This window comes from Oikopleura dioica, chromosome 2, assembly GCF_907165135.1.
Source record: "Oikopleura dioica chromosome 2, OKI2018_I68_1.0, whole genome shotgun sequence".
In the NCBI taxonomy this organism is placed as follows: Eukaryota; Metazoa; Chordata; class Appendicularia; order Copelata; family Oikopleuridae; genus Oikopleura; species Oikopleura dioica.
This window is the reverse complement of record NC_137292.1, coordinates 2,508,638-2,527,316: the sequence shown is the minus strand read 5'-3', so window position 1 is coordinate 2,527,316 and position 18,679 is coordinate 2,508,638. Positions and strand designations below refer to the sequence as shown.

Here is an 18,679-nt window from a genome sequence, read left to right as displayed (position 1 = left end):
GCTTTTTAAAAACGAAGCCGCAAGGCGGCTTCGCCTAAAAAACATTTGAAGCTATCATTGAACTCTAGCGAAGCCGCTTTGCGGCTTCGTTTTAAAAAAAGCCGCTACGCGGCTTTCCATTTAAGGTCTTTCAGACCCTGATCAAGGTTTTCTACAAAGGTTTCCGAGCCCAGGACGCGATAGCCTGTGTAAAAAACTAAGTCATGGTCTAAAAAGAAGTTGACTTATTACTGAGTTATTTTCACAGGACACTTGCGACCTAGCAGAAAACCTGCTCAAAAAACTGTTGATGCGAATCAGAGAATCGAGGTTATTATTATGATAAAGAACTCAATCATTATATTTTTCTACTTGCTAACAAATTTGTCGAGCAGAAACAGCAGAAAAAGCACCTATTCAAGAGTGATTTTTAGTGAGAACCTTTGTTTGTGTGATTTTTTTTATATTCATATTCTTCGTCAGATGTTTCTGAGTCGAGTTTCGTCCGTCTTCGAGATCATCTGGCGTGAGTCGGTGCGAAAAGAAAGGGGCGACAAAACATTTATGTTTTATAAAAGAATTTACAGAAAGATAGATAACAGAAAGTTATGATTTTATATATCCTGATATTGGTGATATGCATCGATTTATACAAAAAAATGATTTTCTTAGATTTTAAACAATGAAATTTTGATTTTACAGTTTTTTAGAAAAAAAAAGCTGAATTTGGTTTTAAATTAAGGGTATCTAATCGATATCGATTTTGAAAAAAGGCTTTTCTGAAAATTTAACAAAGAAAGACCCTTAATTTTTTGTCGAAAACGATCAAAATGACGAAATTGACAAATAACTCATTGACACCCTTAATAAAAAATAAATTTTAAAGACCTTCAGAGCTTTTTATTTCGAAAAACAAGCTTTTTACGGCGAAATTCAGTCGTAAAAGAAAAAAACTGTAAATCAATTTCAAAGTTCGGCATGATTTTATATTCATTATGTTCAAAATTGCGGCGCGTGTAACGTGATATTTATAAAACAAGTGTTAATTCAGCGAGAGACCTTATGTGAAAAATAATTGCGTGAATTTCGTTTTTGTGATTTAATTTTACAATTCGCGAGCTTCGCTTTTTTCGTTTTTACATTTAACATGAGCGTTCGTTTTTTTCGTACAGGAGAAGCCACGGAGAAGAGTTTTTACATTTTTTTGCATTTTTGGTTGTGGATTTTTGAAGCGACGCCAAAGCAGAAAAGCGGATTTTTAGAAATTTCGCTATCTGAAGAAAAAAAGGTTTAAATAAAAAAAATTTCTACATTTCGGTCGCCAGATAACGAATGCTGCTGATCTACGCTCTGATTGGTCGAAATCTTACACAAAGTTGGATCAGTCAAATTTTGGATCAGCAGAGTCGTTCACTTTCTAACAGCATCAGCCCAGCATTTGGCGCCATTCTGGTTGAAATTGGGAAGATTGGCCGGTCGCAAGTTGCGGTCAAAATCGAGCGCCGGCGCGATCAGGTTGCTCTCGGCGAAGACTAAACTCATTAGTTAGCGGTCTGGGCGAAGAAAGGGGGGCTTTTTTCGTCATCTTTCACTTTCCAAAATCATGGAAAGTGAAATCATTTTTTTGGAATTTTAGATTTTTTTTTGAATATTTTTTCAAATTAAAACCATCATCAGATTCGAGCTTCATTTGTCCAAAAGCACTGAGAGCCGAGTTGTTCAACACCGATTTCAGCTGCTTCTCTTCCGTCGAATTCCAAGTCGTTCCGCTCGACCAAAGGGTGGACGAGTTTGCTCGTCGATTACCACTTCCAATTGCCTTGCTCGATGCAGAAACCGAGTTTGTCCGGCTTCGCGATTGCGTCTCCAACGAGCAGGCGCCGTATTCGTCCATCAGCGAAGCGATGACGGATGGGACGGCGGTCTTGGCTTCGGATTGTCGTTCTTGGCGGATTTGATTCATGTACGCTTCGTAGTCGTCGTCCAGGTCGCAGTCGAAGATGTCGGGGATTTGGACGTTGGAAGGGCCAGATTTGACATAAGAACTAAAACAGGGTAAAGAAAGGGCCTTCTTTCAACACTATTATTTTCTCACCTGACGCATTCATCCCCCGATGCCCCAGAACTCTCTCCACAACCAGAATCATCTTCAGACGAGAAGCCATCCACGCCAAGAAGCACAACATTAATCGTCTTGAAGATTTCAGAATCTCTGAAATTCTCCGCGCTGCCCAAGCTGACTTGATTGTAGGCCATCGCGGCGCCTTCAGGTGTCTCGAATTCGACGACAGCTGAGATTCCAGAAACGTGCTCGATCGACTTTCCGAAGAACTCGCGCAGATCGTGAGGAATTTCCTGAATTTAAAAATGTGAACTCGAATCTTTTTGATCGAAGAATTTTTTAATCCAGAATTTTTGAATTTTACCTTTCCAGGGCGGAGAATTCGGACGCTCGAGATTTCGCCGAATTTGAAAAAGACATTCATCAAAGAATCGATCGTTGCCAGATTACTCGGGATTTTCGAGACGAGGATGGAACGTGTGAGCTAGAAATGAAGAATTTCAGATATGGAAAATGGAAACTGGAATTTTATCGGATAAGTGGGAGGAACTATCGCGGGAAACTTCGGCTCGAATTTTTCACGAGTCTGAAATTTGAACAAAAACTTGCAAAATAATAAGGGTATCAGAGTGTTAATTCTTTAAGAAAGAAGGCCGGCCCAAAACGGCTCAAGAATTTCTGTTATGTTTAATTTGATTTCAACTTTCAAGGTATCTCCCCCAAGAGCCCCTTAATTAAGGAGGAGCCCACCGGAAGGAATGTCACCTCATCAATTCCGTGTTTGGAACATTGACATTCCTGTTCCTCCGAAGAGAGTGAGAGTTAGTATTTACTAAAAGCCGTGTTCTTTAGATAAGGAAGTTCACGCTGGGCTTAAAATCTGACGCCGTCCGGTAACAACTTGTAAAATTTAAGGATCTGTCGACTTACCGTGTGAAGTCGCAAATCTTCGGGGATTGGCTGGATTCGGCGAACCTTTGAGCCCTCTTCGTTTACCTAGAAAGGAAGGTTAAAATCTGTTATATTTTATTGATAACAAAACTGGCCAATCAGAGCGCTTGATGGAAAATTTCTTATTTCGAGAAGCGTCAGTAGAATTCAAAATTATTTTTTTTACCTGAAGAAGTTTCGATTTTCGAAGACAAAAGCTCGTGATTCGTGGATCTTTGCTGAGCTTTCGGACCTTCTTGAAGTTGGTAATCAATTTCATCGACAGATATCCCTCCCGTTTGCGGCGGATCTGGCGGAGGAAGTACGCATCGCGAGTCAAATACTCATTTGAGAAATAATACTCGACCTAAATTTGAAAGATTAATTCTCGATCGAAGATTGAAGATTTTCCGCTGAGTCAGACTCAGACAGAAAGGACTTGTAACTGGTATTTGGGCGGAACGTTTTTGATTTAACTCTTGGCCAGTGCGGGGGAGGCTTTTTTGCCCTTTTGCACAATGGGATACCCTTATGGAAAGTTGGACGTTCTAAATGTTCAGACAAAAATGTCAGAAAAATTAAGAGTCTGGGTTAAAGAAAGAACCTTTTTGCAGGTTTAAGCTTTTAAGACGGTTAAATAAAGACCTTGATTCTCTTTCTTAAGGATATACCCTTCTCTAATTAATGAATCCGAAAAAACGAGAAGCTGCTTGCGGCTTCGAGTATTTGTTCAATTTAGCCGCGCCTTTGCGCGGCTTTTTTTTGTGCGCTCGAAGCCGCAAGCGGCTTCTCGATTCAAAAATTTCTGTCTGTAAAACAGTTAGTGCTCTAAAAAACTGTTGACTATTTAAAAAATACTTTGTAGCTTGCTTCTGCTTATCAGCAGTAGCTTATCAGACCAGTAAACTTTGCGCGCTGAATTTTTCTAAACTCGCGCTGCTGGTTTTGGAATAAATGAATAATAATTGAACATGCAACTTTTGTGAATCCGGATTCAAGGCGGCTCAGAGAGAGCTTTTTGCAAAAGCGCGCGAAATATATAAATCCGGATCAGAAAGGATAAAATGATAAGACAGGCGATTTCTAAAGCGAGCCGGATTTTCGAGTTCCAAGAGAATTTTGAAAATCCATCGCTGAATTTTTGAAGAATCAGCGAATGTCTTGATTTTTGATTGAAAGAAAGACCACGTCTTTGAACAGTAGATAAGGGTATCTCCTCGAGTAAATTGTGGTAGAAGGAAGAACTTGAATCGATAGTAATTATTTTCGATAAGAAAAAACTGGGATTCAACTGAATAGAGATAGTAATTAGTTGATTTTATCAAGATCAAAATTCTAATGGAAATTTTGTCGCTAAAAGAGGGTTGAAGTTTATTTGGAAAAGATTGGGCGTAAACCACAAGCTTTCGATTGGATGAGATAAGGACGGACGTCGGTTAACCGCGACTTCTTCAAATTTGATAACATTTCGTTTCGGATAATTTTTAATACAATTTCTATTCGGCTCGAAGAATGCTTCAAGTTTATCATTCATGATTGCATTCATAGTAGCTTTGAAATTTGTCCACGCAGAAAAAAAAGAAGAAAGTTACGTTATTTAATTCCATAAATCTCCCGCAAAAGCCGCGCTGTTTCACCGATAATAAGCTTTTTTCGAAAAAAAATTTCTGCCACAAAAGTTGGCCTTGAGCTTATTTTCTCGATCAATGAAAAGTTTTTACGTTCCAAGCTGGGATCATAATCGCCGAATATTGTCTTGCAATTATTTCGTCAGACCAGACTGCCGAATTCTGCGAAATTCGCGGAAATCTACCGATTTAACTCTGTCTTAGACTATTTTGGTTCAGATCAATTAATCATTTTTGAAATTCTAAACATCATCGATCATCAATCGATCAAAAGAGACTCTCAAATCTTGAAATTAGAGGTCCGATTTGCTCAGAGCATTCCTCAGGTTCCTCCAAACCGGATCCTCCTCTGACATGATGTCAATGCCTGTCTCTCGAAACGTAATAACCAACGATCAACTGACAGTCACGACTACTCGTTCTGTTTCCGGGCCCGTTCCTCCTTATCGCTCACATGAGATCGATTCCGACAGTACAGCAAAAATAAATACGGAACTTGAACAAACTCAAAAAACGCGGTCTTCCTGTTTGAAGCCAAAATACAATCGAGCTGGAAACAGAAAAACGACAGAGACGAAGCGAAAACTTCCGGAGGGGCTTTTTCGAAACAGACAAAAAAAGGGCTGATTCTAAGAAGTCAAGTTATTGTGAAGTTTTCTAGCGAAGCGGCTTTGATTTCATCCTTTCATAACTGTAATTTTATGCTTTCAAGGATTTTTTTTTTGTAACAACCAATTTTTCGCTCAACAAATTATCCTCCCAAAACCAGTATTTTCGAAGTTTTTTCGAAAATTTTTTACCAGAAAATTGCATCGTTTTTTGTTCTCTAACAAGGGCGAAAACATGGGTTTGGTGAAGGTTGAGCATAGATTGAGCGAAAATTAGAAACAAAGAGTAGAGGTATGAAAAGAGTTAAAGCGGCTGCTCTAGAATGCAGGTGGAATGTTCCGCACCGCAGCGAGTTATGCAAACTCTATCATTTTTAAGTTCGGTTTTACTGGTTTTCGCGGAAAATCAAATCATTACCGGCTTTTTGAGGGATTGGACTTATAGTACTTATTCATCACTATACAGTGAAAACCCAAAATTTGCCCACCCAAAATTTGGCCGTTTTTTGTCTAAATCCGCCTTTTTTAGAACCTGAAATCAACCCAAAATTTGGCCGCTTTTTCAAAAATAAAAAATTTTGAATCCGAATTGGGCCAAAATGATGCTATTTCTGATCATTTTTAGCTTTCTTAGAGTGTTTTTATCATTTTAAATGACAAAATTCTCAAAAAAATGTCTTCAAACAAGCAAAAATTTGAATAGAATTTATCAAAAATGTGAAAATCATGCCGATTTTCGAAAATTTCGAGACTATGCTTTTTGAAATGGAAACTTGGCTACCCGGCAAAAAAAACCCAAAATTTGGCCGCTTTTTTCGGGAATTTACATCTGAAAACCGGCCAATTTTTGGGTTTTTACTGTAATATAGTGACTATATTCACCCTTAATTCATCGAAACGTAATTCACGGAAAACTGTTCGAAGAAAATGAATAGCCGATCAGTTTCAATCTTCAATTATTTATTGCCAAAATATCCACTGAATAAATATCAATTACAAAAACAAGCAAAATACAGTGTTTAGAAAAAGTGCCACACTTGAAGCTCGAAGCCTAAAACTTCCTCAGAACCCTCACGAGCCTCTCAATCGTTCAAGTGCTATGCCCTTACTCATACTCGAACTTCTGTAACACGAATTTAGTTTAGTACAATTTTGTAAACACCAGGTTTCATTATGCATTCTTCAGAGCGATTTTGAAGGGTTCAGACCGTTTCGAGTTTCCTTCAAAAAAAGGAGGGCGGAGAGCCTTAATAACTCCTATCACAGGTTAAGCCATAATGAGACTCTTTAACGGGCTAAAGGGACTTGAGAAAGTCGGCACTTAAATTCGAAATATGGCCTAATTTCTAGTTAGGGTTAATAAGAACAAGCCCCTCTTGCAAAAAGAAAAATGAGTTACAAGGTTAACCAACCGTTGTTATCAAGAAAATGACCAAATTAATTCATGTTCCGTTAATCGTCAAAATTTGCTCTTTGACAGGTTAAATCGAAAAGAGTTTATTTTGAAAATAATTTCTCGATCAAATCGCGATATTCGTTTATCACGTGTTTCTCGTGTTATCTCACAGCGTGAAAGAAATATTTTGATTATTTTCAACAAAATTTACCTGCTGCGTTATTTTTCGCTGAAGCTCAGGCGACGGAATTTCATGATCTTCGATAGAATCGAAGGTTTTGAAGTGATGCGTCACCGGACTTGATGTTCCAGAGGATTGGAGCTCGGGTGAGCTGGAAATCGCTTTTCGGGAAGTGATGAAAGTTGGCTGGAAAGTGGCAGACTTGTGAGTTGCGAAAGTTTGGGCTTGGGCGACTTGAGCTTGCTGGTAAGCTTGAGCTTGTGCTAACTGCTGCTGGTGCTGCTGGAGGAGCTGAAAACGGTGTTTGGGAAAGAAAGGTAGAAGGGAAGTATAAGATCGAGAAGCCGCTTGCGGTTTCGAGTAGAAAACAAAAGGAGCCGCGCTTTGCGCAGCTTTTATTTCAACTCGAAGCCGCAAGCGGCTTCTCTATATTTAACAGTCAAAAAAGCTTCAAGAAAAACAAAGGTCCGAAAGGATTGACTCATTCTGTCCTGTAACCTAGGATTTGAGAGAACACGATAGAAAGCTGGTATACTTTGGGCTCTTGAACAGATCGGATTTGAAAGGATTAGAAGTGCTCCTTAGGTTTCAAAAATTTTTCGCCAGCGCGTAAGGGAGCTTTTCTTACTTGCGTTTCCTGTTACTGTAGCTTTTGGTCTTACCTGGGCTCGCTTGATGGCGATTTCTTGGAGGAGAAGTTGCTGCTGTTGGAGGAGGATTTGCTGTTGAGTCGTCGGAGCATAGTTTGCGTTGACGAGGAGTGGGTTCATTCAACCTGAAAATAAACAGTTAAAAATTTGATTCTACAAAGAAAAAAACAAAAACTATTATTGCGTAAGGCCGAAAAGCCGCTTGCGGCTTTGAGTCAAAAAAAAATTAAAGCCGCGCATAGCCGCCCTTTTCGCTTTTTTTTGACTCGAAAGCGACCTACTTCTTTTGACCTTGAAAAAGATTAGTGAGAAAAAAACTGCTTCCTGAAAAACCATTTTGAGCAAACAACTGTTATCCTCCTAAAAGGGATGAAACATGTTTTGTAACGTATTTTGTCAATGCGAGCTTCGGTGGTACGGGTGAACCCTCAGCGGTATTTTGGCAGCGGGTTCTTTCGCCTCGCTGCTCAGGATTTATTGAGAACTTGGACTGAGCTGTTTTCATAATTTCGCCGCTGAAAATTTGAAATTTTTAATTTTAAAATTTGAGAATATTTTGGCGGTCAAAATTGAAAACATGGAACGGGGGAACGAGGTGTTTTTGCGAGTTATTACCGCGGCTAATTATAAATTAGCGGCGGGAAAATAATCAGGATAATTTGAAATTGTGCAATTCCAAGCATCTTTTTTTCTCTTGTAGAACAGTTTTTCTGACTCATTTTTCGAGAAAAAAAGACTCTGAGGTGTCTCATTGATCCTGGAAAAAGGATCAGAATTTGGAGCATCGGATATTGACATTTTTGCAAAAATAAAGTCGTTTGGGCATTTCCGAGGAATTGGACAAAACTCAACAATGACGTTTGTTTCTTGCTAGCCAGAAGACAGTGGTTGTTTGTTGTTTTGAAAAAGGGTGGGATACTTATAAGTAGGGGAAATCACTAATATTTGAGCGTTTTTTCTAGCTTAGTAGGGTGGGAGTATAATACAGATTTAGAAAGCCCTTAGAAATTTAAGTTATTAGTAAGATCCAGAAAATTTGACTTTTTACGGTGTCATTTTATTTTTGGAAATACTTTTTGTTATAAAACATGAAAATAATTTGAGTTCCTTGCGTGAAATTTAATCAATGTAATCAAAATAATTGGCATAATTAGCTTACAGGTTCACCCTTATTTTCTCGGGATATTTTTAATAATAAATTTTTAAATAGATATTATTAATTGATTTATTTTTAACTCTTTTTCAGGGTAAATACTTGAGTTTTAGTGAGATTACGCAAATTTTGTGCAAGAGAAACAGAACGGGTTAAAATTTGGCTAACTCATTAAAATCCAAAAAAAGCCCGCACTTTATGTTCTATTATTCAACGTGGAAAAATAGCGCCTCGATTCGTTCCTGTTTACAAATTCGCGGGCTTGAAATTGAATCACAAGGACATAAATATTTTCGTCAAGCGGGGCCAGAAGGATCTAGCCCTCTAATGTTTTTACGTGATTGTTTGTCTCTTAGAAGGCTTTTTTCACGGAATCGCAATCTTCGCAAAAATAGCTCGCCAAGGAAAATGGCTGAAATATTGAAATATTAACCTATTTCCATGAATCTTCCCCTAAACGTGCGGGTTTTAACCTGTCGCCGTCCAAAAAGCCGCAAAAACGACTCTCGACAGTCCCAGAAATTCCCGTTTTTCCTCGGGAAAGAAAGCGTCTCATAAATATTCATGCGTAATTTTACCGATTTCCGACTCAGTCTGATAATGATTGAGAAGCGGGAATCGACTCCAGATAGGTTGAACTGCCACCGCAATTGGTCGGTTTCTAGAGCGACCAGCGAAAGTAGCTCATTATGACCGCCCGCTGTGGTCGCGAAATTTTAGCCGACCGCTAAGGAGCGCCCGTTTCAGAGCGGCATTACCCCCTTAGCAGGCTTTTTATGGAGCGATTATGAAATTTTTGGAGGGTTGCGATAAGCTGAACTCATTATCAAAATATCATTTCTATTGAAAAAGAAGGAACCCTTACTCATAGACTGAGGAAAAGCGAGTAGCCGCTTGCGGCTTCAAGAGAAACAAGCAAAAAAGCCGCGCAAAGCGCGGCTTAATTCTTGTGAAACTCGAAGCCGCAAGCGGCTTCTCGCTTTTCCTTAGTAAATGAGTAAGGGTTCCTTCTTTTTCAATAAATTGAATATTCTGAAAAATCAAAGAACAATATTCAAAAAGCGCTTTCTCGGAACGTGCGTCTTGTAAAATTAAAATTCCAAAAAGCGCTCAAAAACGTGTGAACCGCGCCACGTCGCGGGTGTTTTTTCAAAATTGAAAATTCCAGCGTTTTTGCATTTTTGCTCGAACGCAGAATTACTAGTCGTCGCTTGGGATAATTTTCCCGCGAAAGCGAAATAGTAATTTTAATGAATTTCGTTTTATTCATGAACAATTTGAAATTCAAGAGTAAAAAGAAAAAAAATGTGAATTCGTAATTTCGCGCAGCTACGGGAGTTGAAATAAGTTGCTTTCGTAACCAAAAATATTCACGTAACCTGTCTTAAGTTCCGCACTACAAGTTCTTGCAATTCGCGAATTCTAGAGCCGGATTTTCAGACGCAGAAATATTTTGAAGGCTTTTCCCCGTTAAAACTAGGCTCGGCAGCCTGTGTCCAAAACCTGAGTCAGGGTCTGAAGGACAAGTTATGAATAGCCGCGTAGCGGCTTTTTTTTTAAATTAGCCGCAAAGCGGCTTCGTTTTTTAAAAAGCCGCTACGCGGCTTTAAATTTTTTGTCGTCCAGGCCCTGACTCAGGTTTTCTACACAGGTTGCCGAGCCCAGTTTCAATGGTGAAAATCTTTCTTAATGACGTCAGTTCAAAACTTTAAAACGTGCATGTTTCAATTCGAAATTATAAGGTTGAAAAATATTTGCGCTTGCTTGCATTGCAAAATTTTTCGCTACACGTGTCGGCTCGATTCTGTTTTTAGAAATGAAATGAGAAAAAGGACCAGTCGTTTGAAAACCGCAAGTTGGGTTTACAATGTTTTACTTCTTGCTGAATCGAGGGAAACTAATGTGAAGCATTCGCGAAATAATTTTGGTGCTCAGGGAGCATTTTCTTAGACATTGAACAGATTAACCTTTGCTGAAAGATACAGTAACCACAAGCTGTTGTCTGATTCGAGACCACCTTCAATACCAACCGCGGTTTCAATTCATTTTTGCGTTAAAAAGATGAAATTCTTCCATGATTTTTTGGATAATCCAGAAATGAGATTCCTGGTCTCAGCGGGCGTGGTCTGCTGCTTATCGCCGGGAAAATGTATCTGCCGCGCGAAAAATGAGAGAAAGCGCGCGAATTTCACCGCGCAATTTTGACAAGTATGTTTACTCCAAGCCACACGCCTCGGAATACCATTCTTTGAACTTAAATTGTCAAGTTTTTTCTTTTAAAAATGTATCTTTCTTTAATTGAGCGAATTACCGTATTCCTCAATTCAATAAATGTCTTACACCAAAATTAACAACTCAAAATTGCCGTCAATTTTCGTCTGATCTTCTTTAACTGGCCTCAATTGCCCCTCAATTTGCAATGTAGGAACTACGTCCACTATCAGACACCATACATCGAATCCCTCCCGAACGATAGTACCTTATCATTATGTTATTCCCAATGTTTCTGGGTCTGTTCTGTGGGCGACTATCGACCGCGCAAATCTGAAAGGTGCTGCGCCACTCTGGCGGTCGTATCAACGGATCAGCCCGGGATAAATTTGATCCTCTATTTCGCGATTTTGCGAGAAATCAGACTGCGCTTCCGATCTGCGGATAAAAATCAACGGCCAAAGCCGATTTTTTCAAAAAAACGTTGCTTTCTTTTTGAAATGTGAGATGTTGGCTTTTATTGAGCACGACTTAATTAAGGATCTAGACCTCGAAAAAGAAGTTTTTCGAAAAAAAGATAAGAATTATAGAAATCGAGAAGCCGCTTGCGGCTTCGAGTATAACACCAAAAAGCCGCGTGAAGCGCGGCTAAAATGTTTATATCTCCAAGCCGCAAGCGGCTTCTCGATTTCAATGAATTTTATTTTTTGTCTCGAAAACTTTGTTTTACTGAATTTTAATTAAGAGCCTCAAGTAATGTATGATTAGATAAGTTTGTTGCGTTGCACTTGCTTCGTAGTAATTAGTACCTGACGAGGAGGATGGTTGTAGGTTTTCGAGTTCAAAAAGCTTGCTACAGGCATGTTTGAGATGCGTGTTAAAGGAAACTGAGCAACTGGTCATTTCCGCGTAGCGAAGACGCACCGGCGTCAGCGGCCTGAACAGCGGCCCGCGCGGGACACGCTTTAGAAGGCGCGCTAAGGGGTTAAGGAGTAGGCGAGAGGCGAAAATTATAGATCAGTTAGGTGTGTAAATATATCCACCAGCCGCCAGCGCGGAATGAAAATGCAGCTTGACGGCCCCGCGCGCTCGAAAGCGCTCGTTTTCGGGGAGAAGAAATGAGCTTCAAAAAGGACAAGTTTTTTGAGGATCTTCTTTGAGAAAACAAAATTTCTGGCAAAAAACGACTCGATTTTCCGTTTAAAATAGGTCATAAGTAAAGTGGCTTCTATCTTAAGTAGTTTAATGTGATAAAGGAAAGCCCCTCGACCGTGGTCATTTTCCAACCCTGATAAGAAACGAAACGCAAGACCACATACGTAAGCATTATTCTCTCGCGTTTCCTCTGACTCGCTATTGCGGAGTTTGAAGGGATTGATTTTCAGATTTGCAAATTGCGACTTCCAACTTGCGACTTGCGACTGGCAAGGGGAAAGGCTTTCATTTTTAGGATTAACGGATTGACTCCCTTAAACTCGTTTTTCAGGAAGCCCTTTATTCTAGTAAGACTGAATTAAGATGCGCTCTTTTACAGTAAAAAGTGATTTGAGTCAGTACAGCGACACTTTATCTTCTTGTTTAACCAACTCATTAAAGCGATAATCGAACATTTTATGTTTTCCCAAAAACGAACCGCGTTCTCTTCAAAAAATTAACGATCTTTCATCTAATCCATTTCCCTTTAGAAATCAGCCGATTTCGATTGAGTTTTAATTTTATCGAAACCTTATCGATAATTTTACTGCGACTCTCGTAAGTAATGACTCATAAATCGGATAATCCCGCCGTAAAATCAAGCACCTGTCAGTTTGATAACTCGATTTTCTTTCATTCCTTTTTTAATTTCTAAAAAGGCTGCTTTGCATAATAAATTGATGACAGAAATCTGCCACGGGAGGCAGAAATTAAGGGACAGGACCCATAAATGTCGATTCTGCGGTCGAAAGTAGAGCGAGATTGTGATTCTGGAGAAATCCACTTTACGCAGATTTACCAAAAGTTCATCGCCGACTGTCACGTTCAAAATAAGGTTCTAACCTTGGATTGGTCTTTTTAACCCGTCTGGGATAACATGGCATTTTCTAGGCTCCTAACGCTTGATTTTCAAAATAAAAAAAAACGAATTCTTAAGGGACTTCCTATAATTTTGATCAGAGAAATTTATAACGATGATGCCCTTAAATTATAATACATTAAATCAAGAAAAAATAACGACCATTTTAAATTTTTTTAAGAAAAATAATAACCAGATTTTCCTAAAACCCTAAAATTTTATGGTACTTCAATTGCCGCCTCATTTTTCTAAAAAAGAAGAGAGTGGAAGATTGACAGATGTTTGATTTTCCGCGGGTTTTTAGTTTCGCTACGGGAGCTCTAGAAATTTCGAAAGCGCGTCGCGCGGGATCAGATTAATTGAATTGTGTTCCCGGAGAATCTAATATCGCTTGGCGGGATTGATGCTTATTTTCATTAGGCGGAAAGATTTTTCATGCTGATTTTCGTTTTTCGAGCGCCTTGGTCCAAGATCTTATAGGGCTTTTCTAAGCCAATCAGAACGCGCTATTGTCTTAGTCAACCAATCAAAAACAAATTGCACCTCTTTAAATTTGAATCCCTATTTTTCCGATCCTCTATAATTTCCCGTCAAAAACTGATTGTTTTAGCAAAATTCTAGTTCTTCAGAATTGAAAATCATTTGTCGAATTACCTTTTTAGATTAAGCTTTTTCGTAAAAGAATTCTTTCTTCTTATTCAAATTTACACTCTCGATTTTTATTTAACCGGTCGTTTTCGTTTTCTATTCAAATCTTCTTTATTTTTTCAAAATCTGATTTTCTCTGAAAATTTTGTTTCTTCAAAACGTCAAAAAGCAAAACTTGATGCAATCTTTTTTCGATGCCGAAACGCCTCTGTTTCTGATTCAAGATGGCAAAAAATTTAGTAGAGCGAGAGAAATTCAAATTTATTTCTTCGCCTCAACCCGCTGAAAACGCGCTCTCTGGCGCCGCCTCAAAGTCACGATCAGAAGAAAAAGGGATGCGGAAAACGCGCGCTCGTGGCTCAGGAGCGCCCTCTGAGCGCGGAGGAAACGGGCAGACAGGGACAAATTGAACTGAATTGAGAGTCTGAGTATTGTCGATAAACTTTTTCCGCAAAATGGGAGTTGTTATGATCGAATTTATTTCTTTATCAAATTATTCCATTCAATGAATCTGATAATAAAACTGACAAAAAAGACTTCCATTGCTTTTCGCTCGAATCATTTATTCGTTTTCGTGAGGAGCCTATTTTTTCTCAGACTTCTAGTGAGTTTCCTCGAGCTATACTGAAATGATTTTGCCATTGACTGATCTTTCCTGATCCCCCGCACTTCCAGGCTTCTTACAATTCACGATAACTGTGAAGCTCAAGAAGCGTGTATAAAACGTTCCCGTTGAGTTCTGAGGATAATCGCTTCGCTCCGATTTCAGCCAGTCTTGAGCTCAAGTTCATGCTGACATAAGCTCAAAAGAACTGTGTTCGAAAAATTTCCTCTTTGACTTAGCCTCCACTAAGGAGACCTCCGTTGTTTGATCTTCGTCTTTTCTGGAGAAAAATCAACACCGTGAACTTGAAAATGACGGTTATGATTCATTACTTATGAAGAAGCAATACAATGCTGATCTGCGTAGAAGCCTGAGTAAGACGCTGACACAGGTTTCTTCATTAAGGGTGTCAACGAAAAAAGACTGTTTTTGAATCAACGATCTCGTAACCTTCCGTCGCCTGTGATGCTAAAGCCACTGTGTTATTGATGGATGTACAAGTGCTCAAACAAATCAAGCTGTCAGCGCTTGACAATGATCATGACATCCGCAGATGGTCTCAATCTGAGCCCGCTCGGTTTGCTTGTTTTTTCAAGTCGTCATAGAAAGATCCAGCGACTTATATATACCAAGAAATTTATTTTATTACAAAAAAATATTGCAGTTAAAAATTGACAGTTTCAATTCAAATGTCGCTTGACATGGCGGCTTCTATCTTTCATGCAGCTTGTCAGATAAGCAGATGATAATTGCCTTTTGATTTTGACATATTCAAATCCGTGTCCTACACTTTCTAAGAGAGAGACAAGTGGCCGCGCTTTTATTTTCGCGACAATTAAAAATGACTCGTATTTTTCGTCTTGATTGACAAAGAATTGATTGGCAGAAAGAAGAATTGGAAAGATTTGGTATTTTGAGGGCGAGTTTACGGTTCGCAAAGGAGAAAGCTTATCGCAAACGCAAAACAAACGCGCTTTTCTGAAGAAACATGACGTCGGATAAAAAGAACCAGAAAAGTGCAAACATGTGTTTGCGGAAAGGAAACTAGAAATAACGTGAATTTTGGACCAAAATTTGGAGAGTAATAAATTTTGAGGAGAGAGATAAAAAGCTACGAATTGGGTGGATTTTCGAGTCGACAAAATCTATAAAAAAATTTGAAATTCTGCGACGACTCGTTATCTTATTGGCCAATTATTAAAGTCAGCCAAACTCCACCATCTTATTGGTCTAAAATCTGACCAAAATTTTGGTCATAATTATCCCATCTTTTTGTCAACTTAATCCGTATCCTTATCCTTCTTGCAAGAAAAAAGGTTGATGCAACACATTCATTTCCGGTTGTGAGGTTGTTTTTGGTGCTTTCTTCACCCAGCTGCGGTCGGTGGAATTGACCTTTACTCGCCGCTTCTTTAGAAGTCACCCGGAGATGAGCTGGTTGAAATTGGATTTTCTTCGTTTTTTATCATTTTTTTCGTTCTGTGTTAGGGTTAGGTAAAATAGTGTCGTACCGATTCAACCTCTTTTCCAGAAGAGCAATTATCCGAGGAAGAGATACAGAAGAGCATTTTTATTGCCAAAATCTCGACTGGCGACCACCGCTACGGTTATCGTTATACAAGTCAAAATAGGGTTCAAATTCGCGACCATAATTTTCAGGCCCTATCTATCGATAAGCTATCGCGGTCTTCGTAAAGCTTCAGAACTTCGCTAATGATCACTTTTCAAACTGGAAACTCGGGAAGTTGAAAATGGGACTTTTAAAAGGCCAAGTTTACGAGTCGAAAGAGGGCAAGATCGCTTTTGGAAAATCTTCGACGGTGAAGTTTTACTGATAAAAGTCATTGCATCAAAAATTCTGTTTCGACCCTCTTTTGTTGGGCTTTGTTGGAAAAAGGCGTCATCTGAATCGAGGTTTTCTGAACTCGTCCATTTTCGATGGGTAAGAAATGATAGATAAATATTCTTTTAGAAGCTCTAGAATATCTTCTTGTCTTCATCGGTTTTTCTTCTTACGCGAAAGACGGGCCCTGGCTCTATCGCTATTTGTGTTCACAGCTAGAACACTCTGATAAGCGAAGCTTAGAAAACAAAAAAAAAGAGAACGCTTAATTTTTTAAATTTTTAGAAACTATTCAAGCAAAAAAAGAAAAGAGAAGAAAAATTCATTTATTCAAAGAAAAATTTCAATTTCAATTTCGAGCAGCCTGTTCTGCTTCGAACTGATCCATGAGCGCAATGAATCGTCGTAGCATCGGGTCGCCAATGTTGGCCCGCTTGACGAAGGGCATCGAGTAGCCGCTGCGTTTCTGAAAACATGTTTTTTAAATTGATCTTTTTGTTTCAAAATAGAGTCATAATTAAGAGCATTTAGTGTTTTGTATTCAAATATTTTTCATTTCTCAGTCTATTTCTTGCACCTCAATTATGTTTTTGATGAAATTAAGGTTAATTTAGAAGGTTTCATAATTATAACTGATTATTAGAAATTATTACCTGATAGACATTGGCCATGTCAGTCAGCGAAAAATCCGTTGCAGAAACCATGGTTCCGAAAACACCAAAAAGTTTTAAAAAGTTCATTTTCTTATCCTTTCTCCTTTTTTTATTCGGACTTCGATTCTGATTGAAAGACGGAAATCTGTCGATTATATAAATGTCGCGTCCATTAGAGAGTGGAGGTGCGAGAAAATAAGGTAAGGAAGGATAAGCCGGATTCTTTAGACGCATGTCAGATATTGTAATTTCCCGTTTTTGCGAGATGTAAGGCGAACTCTTCAAAGAGATTATTTTTTGAGGAGTAATATTGAAAGAAATTTTATGATTTGAAATCTTTGATTGTTTTCTAGGAACAACCATTCGAAAGGCGATGTTTATTCGCAAAGACCTTGCTCTTGCCTGACAAAAAGCGCATAAAATCATTGATAAATACTCGCGGAAAATGTATCTTAGGCAGCTGCTCTTCCGCATAAACAAATAAAGCGCAAAGGATAAAACATTCGAATGACCTGATCTTAAGTATTATAAATAATGTCTCCGGAAAAAAAAGAGAAAATGGTTACAGATTTTTTTGTACGCAATTTGATTTTGTCTTGTTGGAACAGTTTTACTGGAACCGCTTTATATGGAAAAGAAAGATGTTGTCCTTTTAGAAGAAACTGCCGCTTCTGAGGAAACAACAGTTTCTTCGACAACAAAATATACATCAGCGAATACTCCGAGCTCGACAAGAACTCAAACAATATCAAGCTCGACAACTTCAACCTCTCATAGTTCACCGACTCCCACATCAGCGATTTCGACATCAGCGACAACACATTCTTCGACCACTATGAATACTTCAGCTTATACTTCAAGCTCCACTAGAACTTCAATAATATCTAGTTCGTCATCAGCAACCTCACAAAGTTCGGCAACTTCCACTTCAGCGATTTCGACATCAGCGACAACAACTACAGCACCATCCTCCCCAACATCAAATACTTCAACTACGAAGTCAACAACAGCAACTCTCCTCACAACAACAACGAAATGATCGACGACATCATCATCGATTCCAGCGTACGATTTTGAAAAGTCCTGGATGCAATTCGACGAATGTGTTAGCTACTGTCGCTCATATGAAGATAAACCACTTCAAATCGAGTCTGAGGAAACGGCTGAGAATATAATAAAGTTTCTTGCTGCAAATTGTCACGAGGAAAAAGTGTGGATGGGATACAAGACCGAGAAGAAAAAGCAATGCTTTTTAGTTTTTGTTTTAAAATGAAATTATAACTCAGCGAACTTTTTGTGGGCTGATCAATTAAAGTTTTCATAAGCATTAACATTTTCATTTCCCGCGCGCTGATTGGTCGAATTTCTGACTGTGTTGTTCAGATGGAAGAATCTTCAGTCTAGAAAAAGTCCCTTGCGCAGCTGACCAATCAGAGCGCAGAAGCTAATTAAACTTTGTATTTTTAAATAGCTTTAAAATGACAGAAAAAATGGCTTTTAGGAGAAACTAGGATCGGAAATGGATTCTACTAGTCATTTTTAGTAGAATAAAAAAATTTTGGTAAATTTAAAGTCTCTGTCCCAATCGTGCGGAACCCTAAAAAGCATTACTGGTTGGATGAAAATCTAGAATTCTCAGAACCCGTCCCACAAGAACATGTAGCGACGTCAGAAAATATTGACTGCGACTACTTTGAAGATGAAGATGATCCAATTGTTTATTACTTCCAGGCGAAACCTGATGGCGACTGGAAAGAATGCAAAGAGCATGGTATTTATAAAGACTCTTATTCGAATATTTTTCATGATTTTTTTAGATTATAACGATCACGAGCATATCTGCGTTTGCATGAAGCATTTAAGCGGATAGAAACTAATTTTCTTTTGTCTAAAGAAAATCAATAAATTATTAAAAAGAAGAACCTGTCCTTTACCAAGCTTAACTTTTGCCCTACAACAGCCACGTCCGTAAAGAATGATATGGAAGCAAATACACGTAAGCGCCCGATAACGCTTGTAATCACTTGTTATGAACAAAGCCCTAATTGAATTCGCGACTCGCAGCAGCTCAAGTTTGGCG

General features: G+C 38.7%; 1 protein-coding gene across 1 annotated transcript; it reads right to left on the bottom strand.

Annotated features, from left to right (window-relative positions):
- Positions 1-311: 311 nt before the first annotated feature.
- On the bottom strand, positions 312-13,731 carry LOC145698925 (uncharacterized). The gene is made up of 10 exons (XM_081776164.1): positions 13,506-13,731; positions 7,447-7,559; positions 6,815-7,075; positions 3,159-3,338; positions 2,972-3,037; positions 2,406-2,525; positions 2,075-2,334; positions 1,648-2,024; positions 1,350-1,511; positions 312-1,253 (listed from the first exon to the last, which is right to left on the bottom strand). Exons 2-9 carry the CDS (start codon positions 7,552-7,554, stop codon positions 1,390-1,392), a joined length of 1,494 nt encoding a protein of 497 aa, XP_081632290.1. The 5' UTR covers positions 7,555-7,559; positions 13,506-13,731; the 3' UTR covers positions 312-1,253; positions 1,350-1,389.
- Positions 13,732-18,679: the final 4,948 nt, after the last annotated feature.

Bases quoted from the DNA above. Each gene is read 5' to 3' on its own strand.
- LOC145698925 (XM_081776164.1), bottom strand. From the start codon at position 7,554: ATGAACCCACTCCTCGTCAACGCAAACTATGCTCCGACGACTCAACAG. The intron at 3,339-6,814 runs GTAAATTTTGTT...TTTCAAATTTAG, and splicing joins AGCGAAAAATAACGCAGCAG to GTCGAGTATTATTTCTCAAA. The intron at 2,335-2,405 runs GTAAAATTCAAA...TTTTAAATTCAG, and splicing joins GAATTCTCCGCCCTGGAAAG to GAAATTCCTCACGATCTGCG.